Below are 23187 nucleotides of genomic sequence, written 5' to 3'. Positions count from 1 at the left end.
GAGATAAATACGGTGGGCACCCCGGTTTGGTTTTGTCCTTCCCGCAGGCAGGAGCAGCGTCACGGTGCCAGGTGACACAGAGGTGTGCTCTGCCGCCTTTGTGCCACAGCCTCTTAATTGTTCCTTTCATTTGGCCTCCTAATTGTTCCTTTCGTTGTGCAGCCGGCAGGATGCAGGAGATTCCACTTCTCGAGCAGGGTGCTGCGGCGGGCAGGGCAATGGGTTTCTGTCTTTAAAGGTGAACTGCTAAGGCTTGCTCCCAGCAGCACAAAAATTCGGTGTCGACGAGATAATCTGATGCGAGTCTCTTGCAGCTCTGCCTCCTGTCACCGCTCCCGTCTCAGCTGCCCGAGTAGGCTGCGGCTGTTCCCACAAAATTCTGCCCGGCTCGGGCTGCTCCAGCCACCGAAAGCCCGATTTCCTTCTGGGTGCCTGAAGTTGCTGTGGTGTAAACAGCCGGGACTGATTCATCGAAATCCAAGCGGAGCTCAAAATGGATGTCTCGTGCCCGGCGTCTCTGCCTCCCACCAGGACAAGGAGCCCGCAGGAGGCAGCCGGCTCCTGCCCTGCTTAAAGCGGAGCCGCGGCTGGGCCGGCGGCCAGCAGCTCCCAGCCCAGCTGTCCGGCCGCGGAGCCCTTCGCTCCCCGGCCCTTATCTGCGGGGAGCAGCACGCGCGAGCTGGCAGTGAGGAGGAGCAGGCCGTAAAAAAGCTCCGATACGCACCGAACGCGCCACGAGCAGCATTTTTAAGGGACAGCAGGCAGCGTTTACGGCTCCCCTTCCTCAGAATAAACTGGCACAGGCGAGTGAAGTAAGATAAAACCAGCGCTTCTACCTCTGACTTTGTCAAAAGATCTGAGAACTTGGGCAAGCAGCACAGGAATGCAGAGGAAATCCCTGTCCGTGAGCTGGAACCCACGGTGATATCGTATGGTCCCAATTTAAACGTAGTCCCTGTTCTTTCTTCTTTCAGAGGTCTTTCTCTGCACTTCTGGCAGCGACTGTACCTGCCTGCTTACTTTTAAAAGCACATACAAACGAAGATATGAAAGCCACGCCAGGTTGGAGTTAGCATCTCATAATCATCAACTTTGTTCTGAATAAATCTGTGCATTGTTTTAAGCGTTCCTGACTTGGTAACTGCAGTGTTCAGTTTCAAAGGCCTAAGAATTAGCCTGATTAATTTCAAGGCTCTTAAGTGACCCGGTTATGAATTGCCCATTAAAAGCCCGCAAAACTAGGCTTGAATACAGTGTGCAATTAAATCTGAAAAGGTGAACATGACGACGCGTTTTCAAACCACGCTTACATGGTTGGTCAGCCTTTGCCAGCTTCTTGACCCTCTTCCCTTGTTTAACTGCGAGGCAAAACGCACAGGGCGGAGGCGAGGGGTTTGAACACCGTTAGATTTCAGTAAATTATTTGCCCCCTCTTCACCATTTCTCAATCTCTCTGTTGCTACAGCTGTCTAACAACACCACACTCCGACACTTGCTAACACCTCAGAGAACAGAATCTCCTTACTCGGGCGCGTGATCTGAAGCCCTGAGCTCCCTCTTCAACAGAGACAAGTGATGCGCGTTACCTTCGCAGCCCTTCGGTTTTCTTTTCATTCTAAGGCCGATTATCTTTCAGGCTAGTGCAGTGCAGAACTCCAACACTGTCCGAAATGAAAGGACAGCCGGTGAACGTCGGTGCTAGAGGTGCTTCGGAGATGACAGTCCTAGAGCTCCGCAGCAAGCACAGGTCCGACATTTCTGAGAGCAGAAAAGCCTGAACGTCTCAAGCCTTGGGGTAGGAGGAAAAAGGCAACATCTAGATTTAATCTACAACGAAACCTTGGTATGCTTACCTTTTAGCCAAATTTCCTTTCGCATTCCCTATATGTTAGGATAAGGCGTGAAAAATGCCATTAGTAAACTTAAAAAAAAATAAAAGGAAGATCAAGACAAAGGACACTTTCAATAGAAAGGGAAAAGGTAGAAAGCAGCAGCAAGAGTGATAATACACTGTAAAACCTTAGTCTGTAGTGAACAAGACAGAGCTGCATATATCATGTATATGTAGGGGACGTTTATGAGGCTGCTTACAGGGAAATCAAAGGTACACTTGAATCCTGGAAGGATCACAACATTAAGAAGACAGCACTTGGCATTGAATTTTAAGATCATAATGATCAGAACAATTTTCAGTTCAGCTAAAATGATGATGAATCAGTCATCTGCTTGAAGAGATGAAACCTACGGAGGAAAGGAGGACCTCTGATTTCTCCCAATTCAAAGCAGAAGCCAGAGAAAGAGAACTCTGGGATGGCATCGAGAAGAGAAGCCAGCTACAGGAAGCTCTTAGTAGGAGGTTGGAAACATTCGAGTGGTCTTAAATTTTCAAGTGATTTCAGTCACCTGAAATTACAGATGTGGAGCTTTTCCAAAGCCTTTCAGTGCTTGATTCTCGGCGGCAATGCAGAATGAGTGTGAACTTTGCCTCCTATGTTAAATGAAAGGAGTTCAAGCACAGCATCTGGGAGGAAGATAGCAGAAACAGTCCCAGTGCTCACGAGGAAGATGCCAAGATTTTGATATTGCCAATGAAAAAATGTCCAGAACGGAGTAACCGACTGATCACCTGCGGCCTGGGAGCACATGATAAACGTAACTCCCCGATAACCACGGAGCAGGAGGAGAGGCCGAGTTCCTACCGGACAGCTGGTGAACACCGGCACACCCAGGGTTTATCTGCAGCCCCAGGTGGAGCACGAAAGTTTCGCAGTGCGTGAAGCAGTGTGCGGGGCTGAGCAGGTGTTCCCTCGGCTCCTGCTCCCTGCTCGGCCTCCCAAAGCACCAGCTGTGGCTCGGAGCGTATGGACGCGATCGTAATTAGAAGTCTTTATTGGGATGACAAACGGCACAAATACTGGTGAAGTGTAAAAGTGAGGGAGAAAAGAGTCTGTAACGAGCTAGCTCGACTCATCAAGTGCCTGCCCGGGACACAGCTTCGTAATAAGAGGGACATCAACCCCAGCCCACCAGAACGGAGCTGGGGATGCCAAAGAGAAGTCAGCTGGTAACAACTCAGCTGTTTTACACGTGCAGGAGGTTTTCAAACCAGTGCCCTGAAGGTGAGATACAAAAAACAGGTTGTAAGAGCAGTAACATGAAGAAAGCCCGTTTAACTTAAGAATTCCTACAGCAGCCGAGTAGTTTTACGGTTAGGAGTCTTCAGACCGCAACATATCAGTCCTAAACAAAATAATAATTAAAAAAAAATTGTGAAAGCCTCCCAGTAATCTCTTATTAGGCTACACCACACAGGTTCACTCTTATAATAAAGAGAAACAAATTAGAATCGGTTTTCCAATTTTATTGTAGGAAAGCACATGAGGGGTTTTGATCTCTGTACAAGTGGAAAATTTCTTCACTGCTTCGTTTAGGCACTAAGCCTTCCCCACCACTACCACCCCCTTTTTTTTAAAAAAACAACAATTTATGAACACAGGTAACATTTGGCAGCTGCACTACAAAATTTCACACATTAAGTGCTCCTAGAAAATCCCACCAAAGGTTGCTACAAATTGCTAAAATTGGAATATCAAATTTAGGTTCGAGGCCCTCCGTGAACAGAGGGTCACAAAAAAAAGGGGCTGCAGATTACAGGACCGAGCGTTTGGCTCCCTGACCACAAGCTCCGATTCCAGTCCCGTTGGTAAGGGGCTCCCTGGCACTCAGCGCAGCTGCTTAAGGGAACGCTGACAAGCTGCCCAACTCTTGCCTAACTGGGAGCGTGTTCAGCTCCTGCAGCACCTCAGACGGGCTTTAACTGCCAAAAGCGCCGCTGAACTGAAAAACTAAACAGGCTTTCCCATCGCAGTACCAGTTCAGGCCAAGACCAGGACGCAGAAACAGATTCTGTACGACTTAGTGGCATGGGATTACATCGTTTTTCAACCCCTGCTATTCAATCGCATTGTTTCTGAAGGCATATAAGTGTGCGACAGGAGAGTGGGATTACAGTTCAGAGCTACAGATGAATATACAACTCCGTTTCACGTAAACAAGAGAGGTAACGCCCTGCTGTGTTGCTGTCACGTAAAATCCATGTCCTAACCCAAGTCCTGCTGCTTGCACCAACAGGTTCCTCCTCACCCCCCCCACCAACCTGTGCCCTCCCCGGAACCGCCCCAACTTCAGCACAGCTGGCCAGGAGGGAGAATAGGGTTTAGCCTCCAGCAATCCCACTTCAAGATGCCCCTCCTACGCAAGGACAATAGCGCTTCAGAATTATTTTTTTTTGGCTAAGAATTTAGATACCGATGCGAAGATATAAATTTTAGACAAAACCAAACCAAAAAAACCCTCCTTGATTTCGTTTCAGAGTATTGTTAAAATAAAAAAGCAGAGATTTATGTGCCTGAGCATTTACATAGTAAATAGCTTCAGCAGAAAACCTAGAGGCCTTGAGGAGTTTTGGGCCAACGCAATTATTTCTGGAACGCTGATTGAGAATTGCCTTGATTTTGTTGATTCAATACAGAAATAACATTTCCTCGAAACTCCTTAACTGTCCGAATAACTCCTGTATCGGTCCATCTGCTTCTTAACAGTGACCGATGTTCTTCAGCAGCTTTACTTTTCTGGCTGTCACGTTTTGTCGAAGCAGAAGCGTAACACTGTTCTGGTTTGGTGTCTTGGAACGCAGCACATGGGTTTCGTTTTTAACCCAACAATCCCCTAAAGACATTTCTCTTAGCGATAGACTTCACCGTCTGGCAGGTTTGGGCATTATATAAACTTTGACGGGTTTGCTGAAAGGTATGGTCCCCTCTATGCCGTTTTCAGGCTGCGGGAGAGCCTCAACGCTCTCGTTCCAGGTGGATTTGGGAACCTTAGCAGTCGCCTTGCTCCTGTTGGAATTGTAGGCCAGCAGCAGCCGCACTTCAATCTGACACGGCTCTGAGGAGGAAAAAAAACAGAACAAGCCAAACGTGAGTCCCTCACAGTGAACAAGCAATGCTGAGTGAAATTTTATCGTATGTATTCTAATTCTAAGATGACCGATCAGAATCCAGCCTGGCGTTTGAAAATACAGCCTCGTCACTGCAGGCAGCACAGCAGAACTAAGCACCGCTTTATTCCCTTCTGCCTCTTTGCCAGAGCTTAAAAAGAGAATCCTATGACTAAATTCAAAATAAACTTCAAATATAACCGTTAAAAGTTATTCCAACCAAATAACGATAAATTCATTAAAAAGCAGAGAACTCGCAGGCCTTCCTCGCTATATTCATGGCAGGATCGAGTAAAATCCAGATGATGTCTGACAAGCCCCACAGCACAGATTACTCGAAGATTCTCTTCAGCCGGAGGTCCTGACCCTGGAAGACAGCCTTTTTCCCTGTTTTTCCAGCTCAGCAGTTAGACAAATACTCCCGATGCTGCCCATAAGGTGATCTCACTTTGTTCTTCTCCCAGTGGTCATAATGAAAGCAGGCTTTTAGCCTACACGGTACAACCGAGCAGCATAGCATGCTGGGCTAAACGTCAAAAATTTTCCCTTCTAGGCTGAAAAACATTATTCTCGTAGGTTTTTCTTACCAAGCACATTACCGAAACCTACGGACAACTATGTAATTTAGAGATGAGAGGCCCAGCACTGCAGTGGCACTCTAGCTGAGACCTCATCGGCACCAGATGGAGCACAAAAAATAACCTTTTTTCCACAGTTATACCACAATTCAGCTAACACCACCCTAAGATCCATCATTTTGCCACACTGTCAGCTCCTCTTCAATTCGTAGCTCGCAGCCACTGCTACTGCTTCTAATATACAAGACTTAAACCCTGTTTTGTATTTGGACATCCTCCTTCCTGAGCACACACTTTTTACTGGTCTTAATGAATTTATTTTTCATAAATTCAGGTAATTTTGTCAATTGCTTTGAATTCTGATCCTGTTCTCTCAATCCGTCCTGGCTGGATGTCCACTCCACATTTTATATGCCTAAGTGCCAATGTCAATGATATTAACTAAAATACTGGCTAGGGGAGACACCAGAGCAGAATCCCTTGGGGATAAAATGCTCTTCCAGAGAACACTGCAAAAGCAGAAATAAGGACCCAATTCAGCTCCTTCTGGTACAGGATCAACCTTTAAACCCAGATACTTCCAGCTGCAGGAACAATACCATTTTTTCTTCTCCAAATCAAAACGAAGATAAGCAGAATGAACAAATACACCGTGGAGGTGCTATATAAAATGGAGTAAGCGGAAGAGGACACTAAAAAGAAAAAAAAACCCTTCATTAAAAAATACAGATCACCAAATCCTGTTAACAGAAAATAAACTGCTCAGAAAAAAAATCCCACATTTGAATAAATGTGAAGGGTTTAAAAGGAAACAGGAGAACGGGAGCTGCCAAAAAATATTCTTTGCTTTTGTTGCTTGAATCCCACAAGCCAATTACTGAAGCACTTTCACAGGGAAGTATGAATGCCAACTATGACTGAATATGAACGTCAGGGTTGCATATTTCAGAGTAGAGTGAGTTTTTTTTTTTTTAGGGCATTAAAAGGGTAAAAGTTTAATTAGCAGTGAAATTATATTGTTAAGTACACACAGATCCAAAGGTTCTCTGCCGTGCTCAAATACCTGTCAGATCTAAAACGACGACTCCCAGTCAATCAGTTTACCACCTTTAAATGAGGATGCAGGCCTGACTCCTACAACTAAATCTTGCTCTGCACAGAAACGGGTGACCTTGCGTTGAACACGAGCTCCAGTTAAAGGCTCCCAGTGCTGGCAGACTGCATGCACAGACTCCAGTTATCTCCAGAGATCAACGCCCTGTCAACCAGGGAGATGCAGCTGCTCAGAGGCTGTAAGAACAGAAACCTGAGCGATGCTAAGGGTAGCGTCAGTGACACCTGTAGGCTCCACGATCCTCAAAGCACCAAGACTGTGGATGTGCAGGAGACTAGGAGCAAGAAAGAGACGCTCCCATCTCGGAAACATGCAGCAACGCAACCACGTGAACTTGTTCTGGCAATGTTACCTGTCCATGCTGTATGCGAGAGGTAAACCTGAGTTATCAGTCTGTGCCTTCCAGGACCAGGATTTCGAAAGTCAGCAGGTTTAGGATGGATTAACTGCGCTTGTCCATCCGGATACAATACCTATAGGAAAAAAAAGGTAAAAAAAAAAACCAAACTGAATGACAACTAGATTTGTACAAGATGCATTAGTTTGGTGCTTTCAAATTCAGAAGTTACTAACGCTGTTACTAATAAAACACACAATTATTTGCAATTTAGATGTATTGGCATCCTTATGCAAACTACCCCTAAGACACAATCTTGTTTGCAGTTGTGTGAAGCGACTGCTTACCTGAACTTTAACGGTTCCTTGGGGATCCTGCACGTGCTCCAGAGTTGCGTCGACGTCCAGCGCCACTACCAACCCTGACGTAAACCGCAGAGGGTTATCGGATTCACCGGTCGGCTCAATGATATTCGCGCTAGCTCTGTAGAGCTGTAAGAGGCAAAATGGTTGCCAAAAATAAGGGAGGGGGGGGAAAAAAAGGAAAGCGATCATCATTACTGTTCTTAACAGAGAAATTGTGCGTGAACTTGGGATCATTTTTGATACTGCCAGGAATTATTAAATCTTCTCGACTTTTAGCAATAGTCTCAGAGATGCCAGGTAAAGAGAAGAAAGTGATGAAATAACACCTATAATATGAAATAACACTCCAATAATAAAGGAGTTGGACTAAATGCTCTTGTGGCTCCCTTCCAGCTTGGAATATACTGTGATTCTGTGATAAAAGCTTCATGGGCTATTAGGAACTATTTGGAAGCTAAAGACAGCCTGCAAGGCTATTGGCATTTTAATTCCCTGCATTAAACTGACCCGCTCTGGAAGAGGAAGGTGGAGGAAGGTACTTTGTCGCAGCGTTGTTTGAAGAATCTTGACCACTTCTGACGGCTTGGATGTCACAAGTCTGGGCATCAAGTCCAGCAATTTATCTACAAAACTACCTTGCATACGCGGGAGCTCAGAGATGAAACACCTGTATTAAGATTGATTAAAAAAACAAACAGAGCTTATTTCAACATTTAATGGTGTTGTTATCTTCAGACAAGCTGGTTAATCTTTATATTTAGTTACAATGACAGAATGAGATACTGAGATTCTACTTCATGAGATTCATACTGAGATGCACATCTCATACATAAAATAATTTTGGCTACTTCTGTTGGGACCATACCTTGTGTTCAAGTTGATAACATCAATGTTTACACAGGACTCATTTCTTAAGTCCTTCATCAGTACAGAGCCTAGCAGGCAAAGGAATCTGGATTTGAATCTAGATTTGCACAGAAGGAGCTAGAAATGTTGAAGCGCCTGTCAACAGCACAGTCATGAGAACCAGCTGCTGTAAGGATGTGTCCACGCAAGACTGCACGTGCCGCTCTAATGCTATTTTGACAGTAAGAGTGCTAATTAAAAGAAATTACAGGCAATTCCAGCACTCTGCGTTCAATCTCAGTGTCTCGAGAAAGAAACCCAGTTGGACGGAAGTGCCACTCCTCTTACAGTTGCTTTGTAAACTCTGGAGGTTGGTACATCTCGGGGAAGACGTGCATGTGCCTCATTATGTTGTGCACTTTCATGTGGCTCACTAAGTAGCTGACTCATTAGAGGATCTAACATAACCACGCGCCCAACACATGAATTGTCTGACTTTCTGCTGCAGCAAAGTTTCCAAAATGGCTTTGGTCTACCAGTAAGAGTATTAATTGTTATATTTGTGTAGTAAAATTTTAACAGTAAGCTAGAATCAGTAGGAAAAAAATACGCTAGTTTAGAGGTCAAGAACAAAGAAGAGAATTCATTCCATAACTTGGGACAAGAGCCGCTCACAAGAAGAGAATTTGGTATTTCTTGTTCTTCGTATAGAAGCAAAATTGGTCTACCACCATACATCCCCACATGCAGAAAAGGCTTTGTTAAACTGACTCCCTGGGGGCTTATTTGTTACTGTCAGCAACATTCCTGCCACATTTAGCAGGATTATTTTGTAAGCCTAGTAAACGCTTTGTGCGATTTGGTGAAAATATAAAATAAAAGGCACTGTTTCTGTAGGTGAACAGCCTCTTGATCAAGGGGCTCTCCTCTCTGCTTGAGAAGTCCTGCGCTGTGCTGTATTTTCACCTACAGCTAAGCCTGGGCAGGAATTCTGGACTTGTACAAAAATCAGCTTCAGGCCCTAAAGCCCTGGAAGTGAGATTTTCTTCAAGATCCTGGTGATGCTCGACAGGAGTTCAAAATCCCTAAACGGAAGCCTCTATCACCAGCTCATGGCTTGGCAAGGATGGAGAAAAAAAATAATCACACTCTCCTTTGTACATGCAAAGAGAGCTAAGCAGGAATATGTGCTCTCTCCTATGACTACCACTACGCAGACAGCAAATTTCACCTACTCTGTCATGTGATGCAGCTCAAATCTGGCAGGCTGAGGCTGCACAACCTAGACACGGGGTTTTTTACAAGTACAGGCATTTTCTAGGTGACCTTACAGCTAACTGACAAGATCTGTTACTATTCAGATTGCCTTTTGCGGAATTCGTCACTGCCTGCAGGAGTTGCATTCCTAAGAAAAAGTGATTCAGTTTTGCTGATCCCAAGATCTAGCGTGAGGAAACGATAGGAAGGAAGCGAAGAGTTGTGTACACTGGCTACCAAATAAGCTAATCGTGATGGAATAGGTCCAACTCCCTTCTGTCAGACAATTGTCAAACATAAACAATGAGTAAGCAGGAATTTAATTAAGAACTAGAGATGGAATCCTGCTTGGTCAACTCTGGATACCTGTCTCTGGTCTAGCTAATTCCCTTCTGACTCCAAGGAAAAACCCGTGCATCACTAATCTGACCCATTTTAGACCTCCAAAGGAGGGTAAGATGAGTAAACACCAATCTTTACAGTGCAAAAAAAGAGCAAAAAACAAATAAGCAGTGGTCCACAATGCAAATGTCTGCACCTGGGCAAGATGATCCCCATGTTGAGCACGTAGATTGTTCACTTCCTAACTTACCAGTTGGAAATTTGGCATGAGGAAAAGAGAAATTCCCCTTTTGTCATACTCCTGATTCGGTGTTTAGAATGGAGTTTACTTCTTGCTTTATCATTACCTCATGACAGCAGGCCCTAATGTAGGAGGGCAACAGGGGAAGGGAGATGCGAAGAGATCAAAAATGGACGGAATATTCCCCGATGATAATGAGCTTCCGTGGTTCCAGGTAATTTGATGGCAATCATCAAGCAAATGCACAAGCTGTGAAGTGAATGAGGGGATCACAAAGCACCCCCAAATGCTTTGCAAAGATGCGAAAACTGCTCCAGCTACAGAAAAATCCCACACGAACTCCGAACAATGAGATCTGAAAGGGCCTTCAGTACAGAACTGCTAGTCCTAGCATCCTGCTGAAGAGGTGGAGATTTTGTAACACAGCCTCTTTCAGAGCCTGACAGGCAGTTTCAGTGAGCAAAAGGGTAAACAAGTATCCTATATTCAGGGCAGAATTTCCCCATTATATGCCTATGAATTTATTTAGTTTTATTTTAGTTTTACGTACTTACGAAAGACAAGTTTGGCACATTCTAGACCAAGTTACATACGGAAGAATTGTCACCAGCCTTAAGAACATTTTGCATCGACTTCAGTTTTAAAATACAAAGTGAAGAAGCAATGGAGTTTCTCACCTCTGAAAGGAATCTACTTCCTGCAGGAACTTCTCACACATCCCAAAAAGGGGTTCCACTCTGTAACGAAGATAACATTCCTCACTTTATTTTTGAATAAAGAAAACTGGCTCTGTGGTCATAAGCATTTAGGTGTTTTGAAATCCAGTTCAAGCCCCTTAAAACTGTAAGATCTTAAAGACAATTCTGAGGCCAGAAACATATTATCCACAGGAGAAAGAAAAAAAACATCAGCTGTCATTTTCCTGCCCACATCCACAGCCCCCTCCACAAAAAATCCTTTGTGTTTGCGTAAGACACTAAGTTCCCAAGCCCATGGCTAGAAAATATTAACTTTCCACCTATAAAAGAGGTTAAGAGGCAAATATATCACGGACCTCTATGGCAACACAGTAAATTGATAGCAACAGATTCAAAACAAAATAAGGAAAAAAAGGATTTAAACCATCTTCCTCTAATTCTACCAGATGAAGTTCTAATTCTAGAGCCACTTAAACCCAAATGTAACTTTTTTCACGTGGGCAGCCAAAATGAACCGCATAGAGCCTCTTCTGTTATCTAAGCTATGAATTTGGTCTGTCCCACAAATGTTGGCTGTAAATCAGTCAAAAAGACAATTCTTTTATGATGATTTAAGCTCAACGCAGTGTGGCTATTTGCATTCTTCAATATGTGATTTTTCCTTATTTAAATATGCCCCAAGTTTCAATTCTAAGACACTCTCGACAATGTTTTTAACCTACGTAATGATTTTTAACCTATTTATGTTCCTTTATGTTTGTAACTGAGAGAGTTCATCTTCCAAAACATATCTTCCTAATAATTTTGTCATCTGATTTAGCACCGTGTCGTTACATGGCTACACCAAAGACACAAGGTTCTTCATTCTGCAACTGGTTATTGGTAAGCCACGATGTTCTGTGCGTATAACTTAGCCTCGGCACTCTGCGAGACAAAGTTTGAGGATACAAAGCTTCCAGGTAACCCTGAGAAGGTCTTTTCACCGTCCTTACCCTCTAGCGGTGCGCGCAGTCACTATGAGCTGTAACGCCTTCGCCTGCAGTCTCATGTGGTGAATAATGACCACTTGCTTGCTTTCCACACCGCTGTACATGAACTCCATCTTGTAAGTTTCTTCCAAGATCTGTCAGACGGACACCAGGGGGGTAACAAGGCAGCAGACTGTTACATTTTTGTTGCCCAGGCGTGATCCCAAGATTCTGGTACTTCTCCCTCATGCTCAGCAACATATGAATCCAAAATAAGTGTCCTTCTGGGTTGTTTTAGACAGTTAAAAGCTTAGCGCATCGCAGAGTTTTACTTATTACAGTACTGTATCTGCTGAATAGATGGGCTTAAGTAGACAAGAGAAGTGCTGGAATTAATACCACTGAGCTCAGTAAAACTGTACAGAAGCAACAACTTACAAGTTATTTAATGAGATTCCCTCACCTTGCACTGACGGGAAGTGATCTACATTCACAATCACAATAGGAAAAACTTCCCTGGGGGTCCACACGCTACTAAGAAGGGCGCCCAAGAACGACAGTTCAATTAGAGAAGATTTAAGAAGCTGATCGGCTTTTGTTTCTACTTGTCCCTGGGGACAACTGTCAACAGCGCAGGAGGTTTTGATGCACAGCAGTAGCTGCCTCTTAATACATTTTAATTAACTGGAGACTCAAAATGTCAGCCTAACTTCCCAGCAGATCCATGAACTTGCTTTTACCTTAGATTTGTTTCCGGATTATTTAATAGCTTATTTTGTCCCTTAAGATAGAAGAACTTAGCTTTATTTTTTGTTTTGTTTTGTTTTTTTCCAGGATCAGATCGTCAAACGTCACAAAATACTAATAATTTAGGTTGGGTGGGACCCCTGGAGGTCACAGAGCCCAGTCGCCTGCTCAGAGCGCATCTAATTAGATCCAATTACTCAGGGCCATGTGTTCTGCGAACACTTCCAGAGACGGAGATTCCCCCTCATCTCTCTGGGAAACCTGTTGTAATATTAAACCACACTCATGGCAATGTTTTCCACCTTGTAACTTCTCATATGCCAACTCCAGCCCAATATTTCTTGTCCTGGAGCAGCACAGCTCAGAAGAGCCTGTCTCTGCCTGATCCATACCCTTGGATGAGGCAGTGGTCAGCAGTCAGTCAATCCTGAAGCCTTTTGTTCTTCCCGCTGACCGAGCCCAATTCCCTCAGCCTCTCCTCGCAAGGAACGTGCTCCGGCCCCTCTGCTCCCCTCACTCCACCTCATCAGCACCTTCCTTGCAGTGGGGAGCCCAAAGCACGACACCCCTCCACACCAAGCGGAGGAGGATCGCTTCCCAGACCTGCTGGCTACACTCATGCTCAGGACGCAACTGCCCTTCCTTAATTCAGCTTGTTACACGCCAGGATTCCCGTGCTGAACACAATGAAGTCCCTCTCATCCCACCTCTCCACTTTGAGCCAGGCGGTCCAGCCAATTTTCCACCCACAGCATCACCCATTTATCACCCAGAATTTTGCCGTTTTGAGGAAAAGGAAACGAGGGAGGCTCTGTCAAAGGGTTTGGCAAAGTCAGGCTGTACAGCATCCACTGTTCTCCCCACGTCCACAGCACCAGTGCCCTCATCATAGAGAGGGCAATAAAGTTGGTCAGGCATAGTCCACCCTTGGGAAATGCATTCTGGCTGTTCCCAATTACATTCATTTGTTCAGAAATGGCTTCTAAGAGGACCTGCACCATAGCCTTCCCCAGAGACTGAGCAGCCCACGGTTCTCCAGTCTTTCTTACTATTCAGGAAGACGTGTGTGATGTTTGCCTTTTTCCAGTGGTCATAAATCTCCCTCAATCGCCACCTGGTTTGATCTCTTGAAGATGACAGAAACTGCTCCGCTTTGGGGAGCTAAGATTTACTTGCACAGACTACGGCAGAAGGTCAGAAACGCGTTATCGTTGCATGGCCAAGGAAGCCTGGATCTGAGGACCTGCCTCCAGACCTGGATCCCTGGATCTGAGGACAGCCCCAGCTGCTTCAACCTCACCTGTTTGGCTGCAGCAGACGCTAACGCGTTCTGTTTCAGGTACAGAGGGGCTGCCACGTTCCACAGCTTCTCCTGCAAGGCCTACAGAAGGAAACCACAAAAAGAGATCATAAATAAATACCCAGTTTAGCCTAAGCATTACAACCCTGTGCTAGATGAAACGGGCTTGGGAACAGGGAACTTGCCCTGTTTCTTGGCTATACACCAACAGGTTGTTTGAAAGAGCAGGGCAAAGGTTTCTTTTTGCTTCTAAGCACGATACAGGGAACTGAAGCCTCCAAAATATGTACTTCTATGTAAGCGCACCCAGACACCTACAGAGCTATAAAATAAGAAACTGGAGTTGAGAATAATATTAACAACGCTGTGAATGAGAGGCTGGCTAAGCTGCAAACTCCTCAGTACTTTTTAAGGAGAACTTTAGGCAGAATGCAGCCGCTTATTAGAGAAACAATAACCCACTGCATTATCACCTCCTTGAGACTAAGAGCTGGGCATTCTCAGATTGCAGGCAAAAAGTGGAAACAATAACTGTCCCCAGAAACACACCCACGCAGTCATATTTCTGAGCCTTACTGTTGACAGTTTCCACCTCCCATTTGCCCAAAAAGATCCCGGAGTTACTGAGCGTAACACAGCTACTGGTATTGGCACTATAGAAACCCTATTTGCTTTTTGGTTTATGTTAAAAAACAATTAAGAAGGTTTTAGTGGATGATTTATATCTCTGCCTTTTTTTTTTTTTAAAGCTGCCTGACCTCAGATACAAGTACACATAAAAGTGGCTGTAGCCAAAGCTCAAGAACCTACACACTGTATCTTTCACCTAGGCTGGCCCCAGAAACCCATTTAAAAAAATGGGATTCCCTCAAAGGGCAGAGCACGTAGAGCCTTTCAGAGTCTGGGAGTTTTGGGCATTTGAGTGGCTGGGAAATGAAAATGCTTTTTTCCCCCCTCCAGCAGTTTCTGTTCTGGTGGGGAAAGACACAATTGGAAAGAAATCTACTGAAAAGGGCTGCTCTGACATTAGGGTTCTCTCTGACATATCAAAATGCCTAATTGCATGATATTACAAGTTAGTTTTAATTTCAGCCACATTGCTTATTCCTCTCCATCACTGAGACACTGACTGTTTCTTCTGCAGCTCAAGGAGTGAATGGCTTGGGCAGTGTTTACCTGCTTCTTCCAGACAAAGTGCTGCAGGTTGGCTCACTCCAGTTAACCCCTGGAGAAAGGCACCAAGGCCATTTCCAAATGCTGGTCCTCTGCACATTCTGCTTTGGGAGGAGCTTGGAATTACACAGAATGGTTTGGGTTGGAAGCGACCTTAAAGGTCACCCAGTTCCAACCCCCTGCCACGGGCAGGGACATGTTCCACAAGATCAGCCTGCCCAGAGCCCCAACCGGCCTGGCCTTGATTAGCTATGAAGGGAATTGTAACACCACTCATCTGCAACGTCTTCTTTGGGTTATAAACGTATTCCAAGGAGCTGAGGGCTGCTGTATTCCAAGCAGCAGCTACGTATTTAGCGAAGACACTGAAATTCCTTCTTGGTTTTACATAACAAAAGCTCTTACTGCATCCCTTCTGGAAACTTGTTTGCGGTCTTTCCACATGTACAGGTTATGTTTGAAGGCTTAAAGGAACTCACACACACTGCTGTCAGCTTAAAGCTTGAGAAGCAAAGCCAGAAACGGAGTTCCTGTTTATAGCAAGCTGACTTCAAAAAGGGTTGCTGCCGTGGTGTCAAAACAACCACTTCATCTGCTAATACCAAATGGATAGATCATTTCAGCACGGTCAAGCACGACTGATATTTTGCTCATTCAAGCCTCAAGAATTCCTTTGGCATTGGTGCCAAAAAAGCTGTCTACAAAAGAGTCTAGAAAAACTCCACTTTCAGCAGCAGTTTAGCAAAAAGCATTCCAGTGGTCGCTAGCGGAGAAAAGCTAACTCTCTTAACGTAAAAGGCTGCAGAGTGGTTGTGCCCACTGTGATTTCTGTTAGAAAACAAGCTCTTCGCTGGCAAAATGCATACGAACCAACAAAAGTTGTACGTGCAACAGCAGAGAGCTGCAATGGCGTGTCATTTGCAAAGTTACCACCTAAATTATTTGCCACAGAAGGGAAGCAGGGATATCAGAAATCCACCGAGTACGAGTTTTCATCATAGATCAGTTTTCAGCACTAAAATCGAAATTCATGAAGTTCACCACTGCCATAAATTGGGGGCATTTTGAAGAGCAGCCCAGGAAAGCCAGCTGAAGTCAAACCTTGATGAGGAGCAGCTGACACTGAAGGTAAGTCGCGGTGAAGTCTGCCATCCCTGCCAGTTCAGACTGCAGCTCCCCAAGCCTCTGAAGATCACTGAAGCAAGAGAAAAAGAAGAAAAAAGCGTTGAGACAGCAGGAGGCTAATGTAAATGCACACGGAATGCAGCAGGCAGCTATTCCTGCATCTTGTTTTCTCTTACCCTGAGAACGGGCAGCAGAAGCAGTAGGAAAACACGCACCACAAACCAGTTTGCACCTTGGGACTTGGCATCTCCGTTTTTCCTGGAGGCTGACAGTGGCAGCAGTAAGTCTGTCAGCCCGCATTACTCCGCGGCCCGATGGGAACCATCCGGCAGCGCAGTTCCAGATTTAACTTCAAACGCTCCAGCTTTCTACAGCAGCTAATGACCCATTTGCGTTACGCCGCTGGGAAATCTAACTACTCCTGTTGGCTGGGAAAGGTTGTTTGGAACACGTTGGGCTCGTGTAACCAGGCAGCTCTGAAATATAGCTGCCTTTTTAAAACAAATTCAAATCTGATGTACTGATATTTGCCCAACTGGCTGTTGCGTGCGGTCTGGTACAATTATTTCTTGTAAACCAAACAGCTCTACAAGTAACTTTTATCCTGACGGAAAAAAAAATCAATGGTTAATGGAACATGAAAAGGCTTCTGTTCTCCGCTCTTAGGGATGTTTTGAAACATGCATTAAGAAAACAAAACTAATTTTTTGTTACAGAACCAAAAATAAGTTGGATAACGTGGATTTAACGTCTTTGTTCTCTGCATTTTGCTTTGATCCAAAGGTGTGCTAAAATTGTCACTCTTTCATATTTTTTACTATATTACCAAAAAATGTGTTGTTTTTTCCCCTTTGTGTAACCCTTTTCTTTCGGTGAATATTTATCTTTGTATCTGCGATGCAATTCTGAAATTTCAGCTCTGCTACACCCTGAAGCGTGTCAGCTGGCACCACATCCCCACCACATCCCCACATCCATGAGATTCTCTGGATCTGCCACCAAAAGAAAACCTTTCCCAAGCAGAAGGGTTGTGCCTTCCCTAAACACAGGGACAGCCCCACACAGTGACTCGATTCCACCTTTTCCAGGGGGTAAGAGAGAACTAACATGGAGCAGGATGGCATCCTTCAGCTACAAGCTACTCAGAGACTCCGTTTTCCAGTCCTGTGTGGTTCCCACCACCACTAATTCTATTTTCTTAGAAATCTTAAACAGATTTCAACGTCCCTGCGAGACAAAAAAAAAAAATCCTGTTGTACAGACGGAGAAACTAAACCACAAAGACCAAATTACTAACAAGCCTGCGCAGTCTCAGCTGCAAAGCCTGGGGGTAGAGCGTCAGGCTTGAGCGTGGTTAGAAATGCAAGTCACCAGCAGTCACCAGCTCCATGAGGTCTGCATTACTTCCCCCGATGACAATAAGGAGGGAGCCGCGTTCCACCACAGGATCACTGCTGTCTGTTTCTCCTATCCCCCTCTTCCCAGCAACAAAATCGTCAGTGCAGCAAAAAAATCTTCCCCTCTGCAAAATAACCTTCAGCACCTTTTTGTTTTCGTCCTAAATCCTCCCTTCTCTTAAGGGTGGGAAAAAAAACAACTAGTCGGTTTAGCGCAGCTCCTAGGTGGTGATATCCCTGTAGAAAAAAAGCCAAGCAAATGATTTCCACCAGCTCCCAAACATTACGGTCCTTTGCTGCACATCAGCTACGCGTGCAGCCATCTCAGACCCGACTGTTAGACTCAAAATGGAAACCATTCACAGCCTCTGAGGCTCCCAGCGTTTCATTGTGCCTCTGAGATTTCGGATGCCTTGCCAAGAGATAACCTGCTCAAAGCATTTACTGCACTAAATGCTCCGAGACCGCGTTTTAGGCTGCGCGTTGCAGCTTCAAAACAGCTGAGGAGAAGCCACGTAGCTTTCACAGTCAGGTTTTCAGCGAGGAGCACGCTGTTTATTCTCCACTGCAGGTGGGTGTGAAAGCAATTTACAGCTACACATACAAAAAAGGCAGATATTTTTTGGGGGAAAAAAAGCTTTTTGGAATTCCGTAATCCAAGCAGAGCACGTTAGACTGTTTTTCTAACTCTCAAAAATAAGACTCTTGTCCTCTTTCCAAGCAGCCAAATCACACTGAAAGGATCCTTTTCAAGTGCTTTGTTTGTGCAAATCAGTCCCGAGATGAAATGGGAAAGGCAGCATAAAACCCACGTTCAGAAGCCACACTGTAACCTTATCTATACAGACAGAGAGCAGCATGCAACAACGTTGTCTCTTCCAGAAAAAAAATCGCTCTGAATTTCAAACTGATGAAGAATGACAAAGTCCTTTATAAGGGGGACTGGTGATAAGATCCCAACAGAGCAACAGAAGCAGGTCCTCTCCCATAGAACTGGAAATTGGAAGACCGAAGGGAAAAACCCCACAAACAAACTAAAAAAAACACGCTGTGCACATACATCACAAATAATCTGATTAAAATGAGGCACACATACAGGGACAGAGAGCTAAGAATGACACACTATGCTGTCATCCATAAAAACAAAGTATAAAATAAAAATAAAAAGACAAAATCATCATAAATGAACAATCCAAGATGTAGTACCCTTATCCAACTCTTACCATACCCTAAAAAGATGTCCACTTAAAACTCTCACTGATTTTTCAGTGCAGCAGAACCAGGATCATTGGTTTTATTTTAAACATCCCACGAATTCTGTTTGGCCAAAGTGCTCTCGAGAAGGAGGCTCAGGCTAAATGCCACAGGGCAAAGTAAAACGTTGACATTCAGAAACAAAGCAGCTACTTCAGAGAAGCTGCTGATTCTAACTCATCTTCTGATAAGCAGGACAGCTTGCAGCCTTACCGAATGGTAAATTCCAGCAGCTCCTGTATGCCCTGCGGGTCGAGGTGCTGGAGGTTGTAAACCCTCTCCAGGCTCTGGTGCAAGAACTGCTGGGAAGGATCTTCGTGTGGTGTAATGCTGGGAGAGACAGGGGAGGACACCAGCTTTCTACCCGGCAGCTAAGCACAAAGAAACACGTGCGTGTAAAGAGAAGTCCAACACAAGTAACGGCACTGCGAAATGCTGCTGCATTATTTAACAGCTACCAACTGCGAGCTCCAATTTATTTCTCTGATTCAAAATTTATACCAAGGCTTTCGAGTCTGTAAATTGTTAGTTAATGCTCTCTGTTTTATAATCCGTTTGTAGCTCGAGATCTTCAGATTAAACATCAACATGCCTTTGAGGGAAACGTCTTCCTCCACTGTTAACTATGAGGCAGTGAAGTCAGGGGAAGTCCAAGACCACACAACCTGCAATCCAGTTTATGAACTGTCACAAGATTTAGGACCAGCTTCAATCCCACCTGTACTTCCATGCAGGAAAAGCTTGCTTCAAAGTAGCAAGGAACACATCCCTGAACAAACTGTTTAGGTAGGATATAAGCCAAATGTTGCAAGACCTACAAAGGCTGAGCTTCCCTTCCCCATAGGGGAGGCTTTACAGAAAGCTCTTGGGATCCTGCCTCCTAGCATTCTTTTCTAACCAGCAGAGCATGTGCTGTCCTCACTTGAGAGCAATAACTTTATTCTCCCCCAAAATATTACAAAATCCATATTGCAGCAATTTAATATTTGGCTCTCTTAACATATATTTCAATATTCACTTGCTTGGTGTTGTGGGGAAAAAAAGTATTTCAGAATCAAAGTATTACAGGCTGGCAGACACGGAAGAGAGCAACAATATTCAAAACAAAATGAAGTACAAACCTTGGTGATTCAACTTACTCTTAACGGAGGGACCAGATGAGAGAGACTGTCCCGAAGATAGGCATAGTGTCTGAATGTGTGATCCGAAAACAGCGCTGGCATTGTTGGGCAACTCTTAGCGGCGTTGAAAATCAGAACCAGAACAGCAATGTCTATTGAAATGGATTGTTAAAGAAAAATAAACAACAACAACCAGAAGAGCTCTTTGGGGACGGCAAGTTAAAAACAACTCAACAGCCCTTTCTTTACTGGAGACTGTTTAGGAAGTTCTTTACAGGCAAAGAATGCCGAGCAAAACCCGGAGAGGCAGCTGTCAGAGCAGAGAGAAATGAAGTACAAAGAGCAAACACTACGGGACGGGGCACATCGGAGAAAGGATATTACTGCCAGCGAGGGATGGCTCCGAGGCAGCTCGAAGGATAGCAGCCAGGGATCAGAAATGCAGAACAGGCTCAGTAAGGGGGAGTTCACAAAAGGGACCTGAACCCGTTTCTCAACTCCTGAAAACCTTCTGTATCCGTGAGCTGCCAAGCATAAAGGCTTCAACCTGACGAACCAGTTCCTCCTCTTTGCCCCAAATCCTTTCCAAGTTTTCAGCTGAAGCTATTCAGCCACCTTCGTTCAAATCTGCTAAGCACTTCGAATGAAAACACCCTTTGTTTTTAACTAACAGTTTACTCACTGGACGAGTACCATCCAGGTCTACCTTGTTGTTTCTGGCTCCCAAGTCTTTCTTCACAGAACATTTCTCCATAAAATTCGGTGGCAGTTTACATCCGGAACATTCTCTCAAATAACAGTCCTTGGTTCAGAGCAGGAAGGTACACGGAGGTAAGTAAGGGCTTTTCACCCCTCAGAGTTCCTTGGAACCTCAACTGCTACAACAAATTGACTCAAATTATTACTTAACTGTCTGATTAAGGATTTAACTTTTTCTCTACCCGATCCCTGCCCTTTTTCAATCCTCACAAGATATTTAATCTGCTAGCTAACGGCCTCTGAATTGTGAGAAAAATAAGGACTAGCTTCACAGGCTGGAGCAACTTGTCGCATGGAAAACCACTCGGCTAAAGCATTTTCCAAATTAATGCAAGCTAAACATGTATTTTCACATCAAAGGACTCATCTACAAAGTCTAAACCTTGACAAATTGTTTGATAACCAGATCATTCATCACAGCATTAAAATAGGCTAACTATACCACACTGGTGTTTATGAAGATGGTTACAGATAAGTTATTCCATCACTTGCTGAGTATTAAAACTCAGTAATAAAAGTGACAAAGGGATTCAGAAATAGCCACGGGATTGTCTGCTAGTCTGAAATGGTTTAATAAATGCAAGCATCAGGAAAACACAAAGAAGTCTTTTACAGTGAGACAAATCATCTGGTTTCGTTAAAAAGATACAGGCTGGGTCATCCATGTCCGGTTCTGGAGTGTCAAAGAATGGATGTGTGCTCAGCAGCTCGGGGACTAATGGAAGCACCAAAGTGGGATGCCGGCTGCCCAAGAACTTCAAGCATCTGTGAACAGATTAAAATATTTCTTAGGAAACATGTACATTGCAAAGCGCAGCATTTTAAAACATTATTATTATTATATTGTAGGGGCACTTTGAGGTGTCAGGCAGCCAGAAAAATCCTCCTGTTCAAGGCTACGTGCAAACTCACGGCACCCTTGTCTCTTCAAGGCTAAGGATTTGCATTAGAGCTTGAGAGAATCCAAGAAAACTGAGAAGACAGCTTGGAAAAACAAGCAGAAATAAAAATAGTATAAGTAAACTGTCCAAGAGATAGTTAACAGCTGGAACTACAAAACCTAAGAGAAACTTTCATATTAAATGATAACAAAATAATGAATATTAAGTGTTTTTTCTTCAGAAAAAGCTAGGAGAGTGAGGAAGTAAAAGACTAAGCAAACAAAACAATACAACCAACCAAAAAAAACCAACAAAACCAAACCCTACTAAACTCCAAAAGCAATATAGGAGTACACTAGAAGAAAAAGCAGACAAAAAACAGTTTTTCCAATAATAACCAAGAATCCCATCTCGAGCCATGTGTGCTGAAGCATCCCTTCCTTTGTCACTTCCATTAAGCAACCAAAAAAACCCACAAGCGTTCATTATTTTTCCTCCGACAGAAAGAAATCCCTCCACCAGCACAATGCCATGCAGCCAATCCACTTGCCACGGCTGATCTAGTCAGCTGCTGGAGAATATTGCTATTCAACGTAGCACAAAGCATTAATTGCACAGAGGAGGTAACTTTTAATCTGGAGGGTGAAAACACCTTTTCTGGAAACCCTGGGAATGCTGGGACTGCTTGTAATAAAGGTTTTTTTTTCCCCAGCATGGTCGTCACTTCTGGATTCCCACCAGAAGTATTGAAAAGCAAGAAAAACGTGGAGTCTCTATGTCAGTCGTGAATACATACAACGTATGCACAGCCGCCATTCCAAGGATTCACCCAGTAACAGGATTTTAGACCTGTTACCTTCTTGGCTAGTTCAACGTTTGCCTAACGCCTCAATTTTTAAGAAAGTAGGAAACTAAGGAGACACGCGAGGACGCTGAACACACTCACTTCCATATGGATTCTCTGTCTGTGGGATACTTCGTCAGGTTTTTCAGAAGTTCCACCAGCGCAAGATGGATGCCTTCTTTAGTCGAGACATTGGTGCAACACAACAGCTCATGCAGAGCTTCCCGGATGTCCCTTGACGAATCCTAAGACAAGAAACAAGAATCCTAAAACAACCTCCTAAACAAATCCTAAACAAAAATCCTAAAACACAACAACAACAAACATCACCACCTTTGAGTGCTCAGGGAGGGGCATACCTGTGCATATACTTAGTTTAAATTTAGCAGTTCGTGTTCCTTGGAACTGTTCCTTAGCACTAGGGGCATCTGCAAAACAGCATGTGTTTAATTAATATAGCTAAAACAGAGACGAACTGACAGACCAGGCGACTGCTGCAGTCTGCTGCTGGTCTCATCTACGCTCGTGTTTCATTTAATGGAACGAATTTAATCTTTTTCACCACTGACCTCAAAAACAGAACAGAAACCACCGTTTGGTTTAAGTGTCTGTGCTTAAGGGCGCTACGTCACTAACAGAAACTCACCGTGCTGGGGAACTCAAAGATTTTTGTTGGGCACCTATCTCAGGAAATTGTTTTACCTTCTTCAGAGAAGCCTAGCAACAGCTGAAGGCCGATTCCACAAGCCTTTACCCCAGTCACCAGCCTTCAGAGGGTTTCAGGCGATATCGTAGAGAGGAGCTCATGCAATCCTCAAGCAGTATTTTTAGAAATAGC

General features: G+C 44.3%; 1 protein-coding gene across 1 annotated transcript in view; it reads right to left on the bottom strand.

Annotated features, from left to right (window-relative positions):
* Window positions 1-3346: 3346 nt before the first annotated feature.
* The window catches only part of INTS4 (integrator complex subunit 4), a 33667-nt gene continuing 13826 nt past the window's right edge, over window positions 3347-23187 (bottom strand). The window contains exons 12-23 of the mRNA XM_080576336.1: window positions 22452-22594; window positions 21274-21389; window positions 19884-20017; window positions 18958-19115; window positions 16070-16163; window positions 13796-13876; window positions 11773-11903; window positions 10760-10819; window positions 7904-8063; window positions 7379-7522; window positions 7047-7167; window positions 3347-4950 (exon numbers count right to left, since the gene is read on the bottom strand). Of these exons, the coding sequence (XP_080432462.1) occupies window positions 4757-4950; window positions 7047-7167; window positions 7379-7522; window positions 7904-8063; window positions 10760-10819; window positions 11773-11903; window positions 13796-13876; window positions 16070-16163; window positions 18958-19115; window positions 19884-20017; window positions 21274-21389; window positions 22452-22594 (1536 nt within the window). The 3' untranslated portion in view covers window positions 3347-4756. The remainder of the gene's footprint in view (window positions 4951-7046; window positions 7168-7378; window positions 7523-7903; window positions 8064-10759; window positions 10820-11772; window positions 11904-13795; window positions 13877-16069; window positions 16164-18957; window positions 19116-19883; window positions 20018-21273; window positions 21390-22451; window positions 22595-23187) is intronic.

The sequence above is a fragment of the Anser brachyrhynchus genome (assembly GCF_964034855.1).
Source record: "Anser brachyrhynchus genome assembly, chromosome: 1".
Classification (NCBI taxonomy): Eukaryota; Metazoa; Chordata; class Aves; order Anseriformes; family Anatidae; genus Anser; species Anser brachyrhynchus.
Note: the sequence above shows the minus strand (reverse complement) of the source record. Positions and strands in the feature narration are given on the sequence as shown.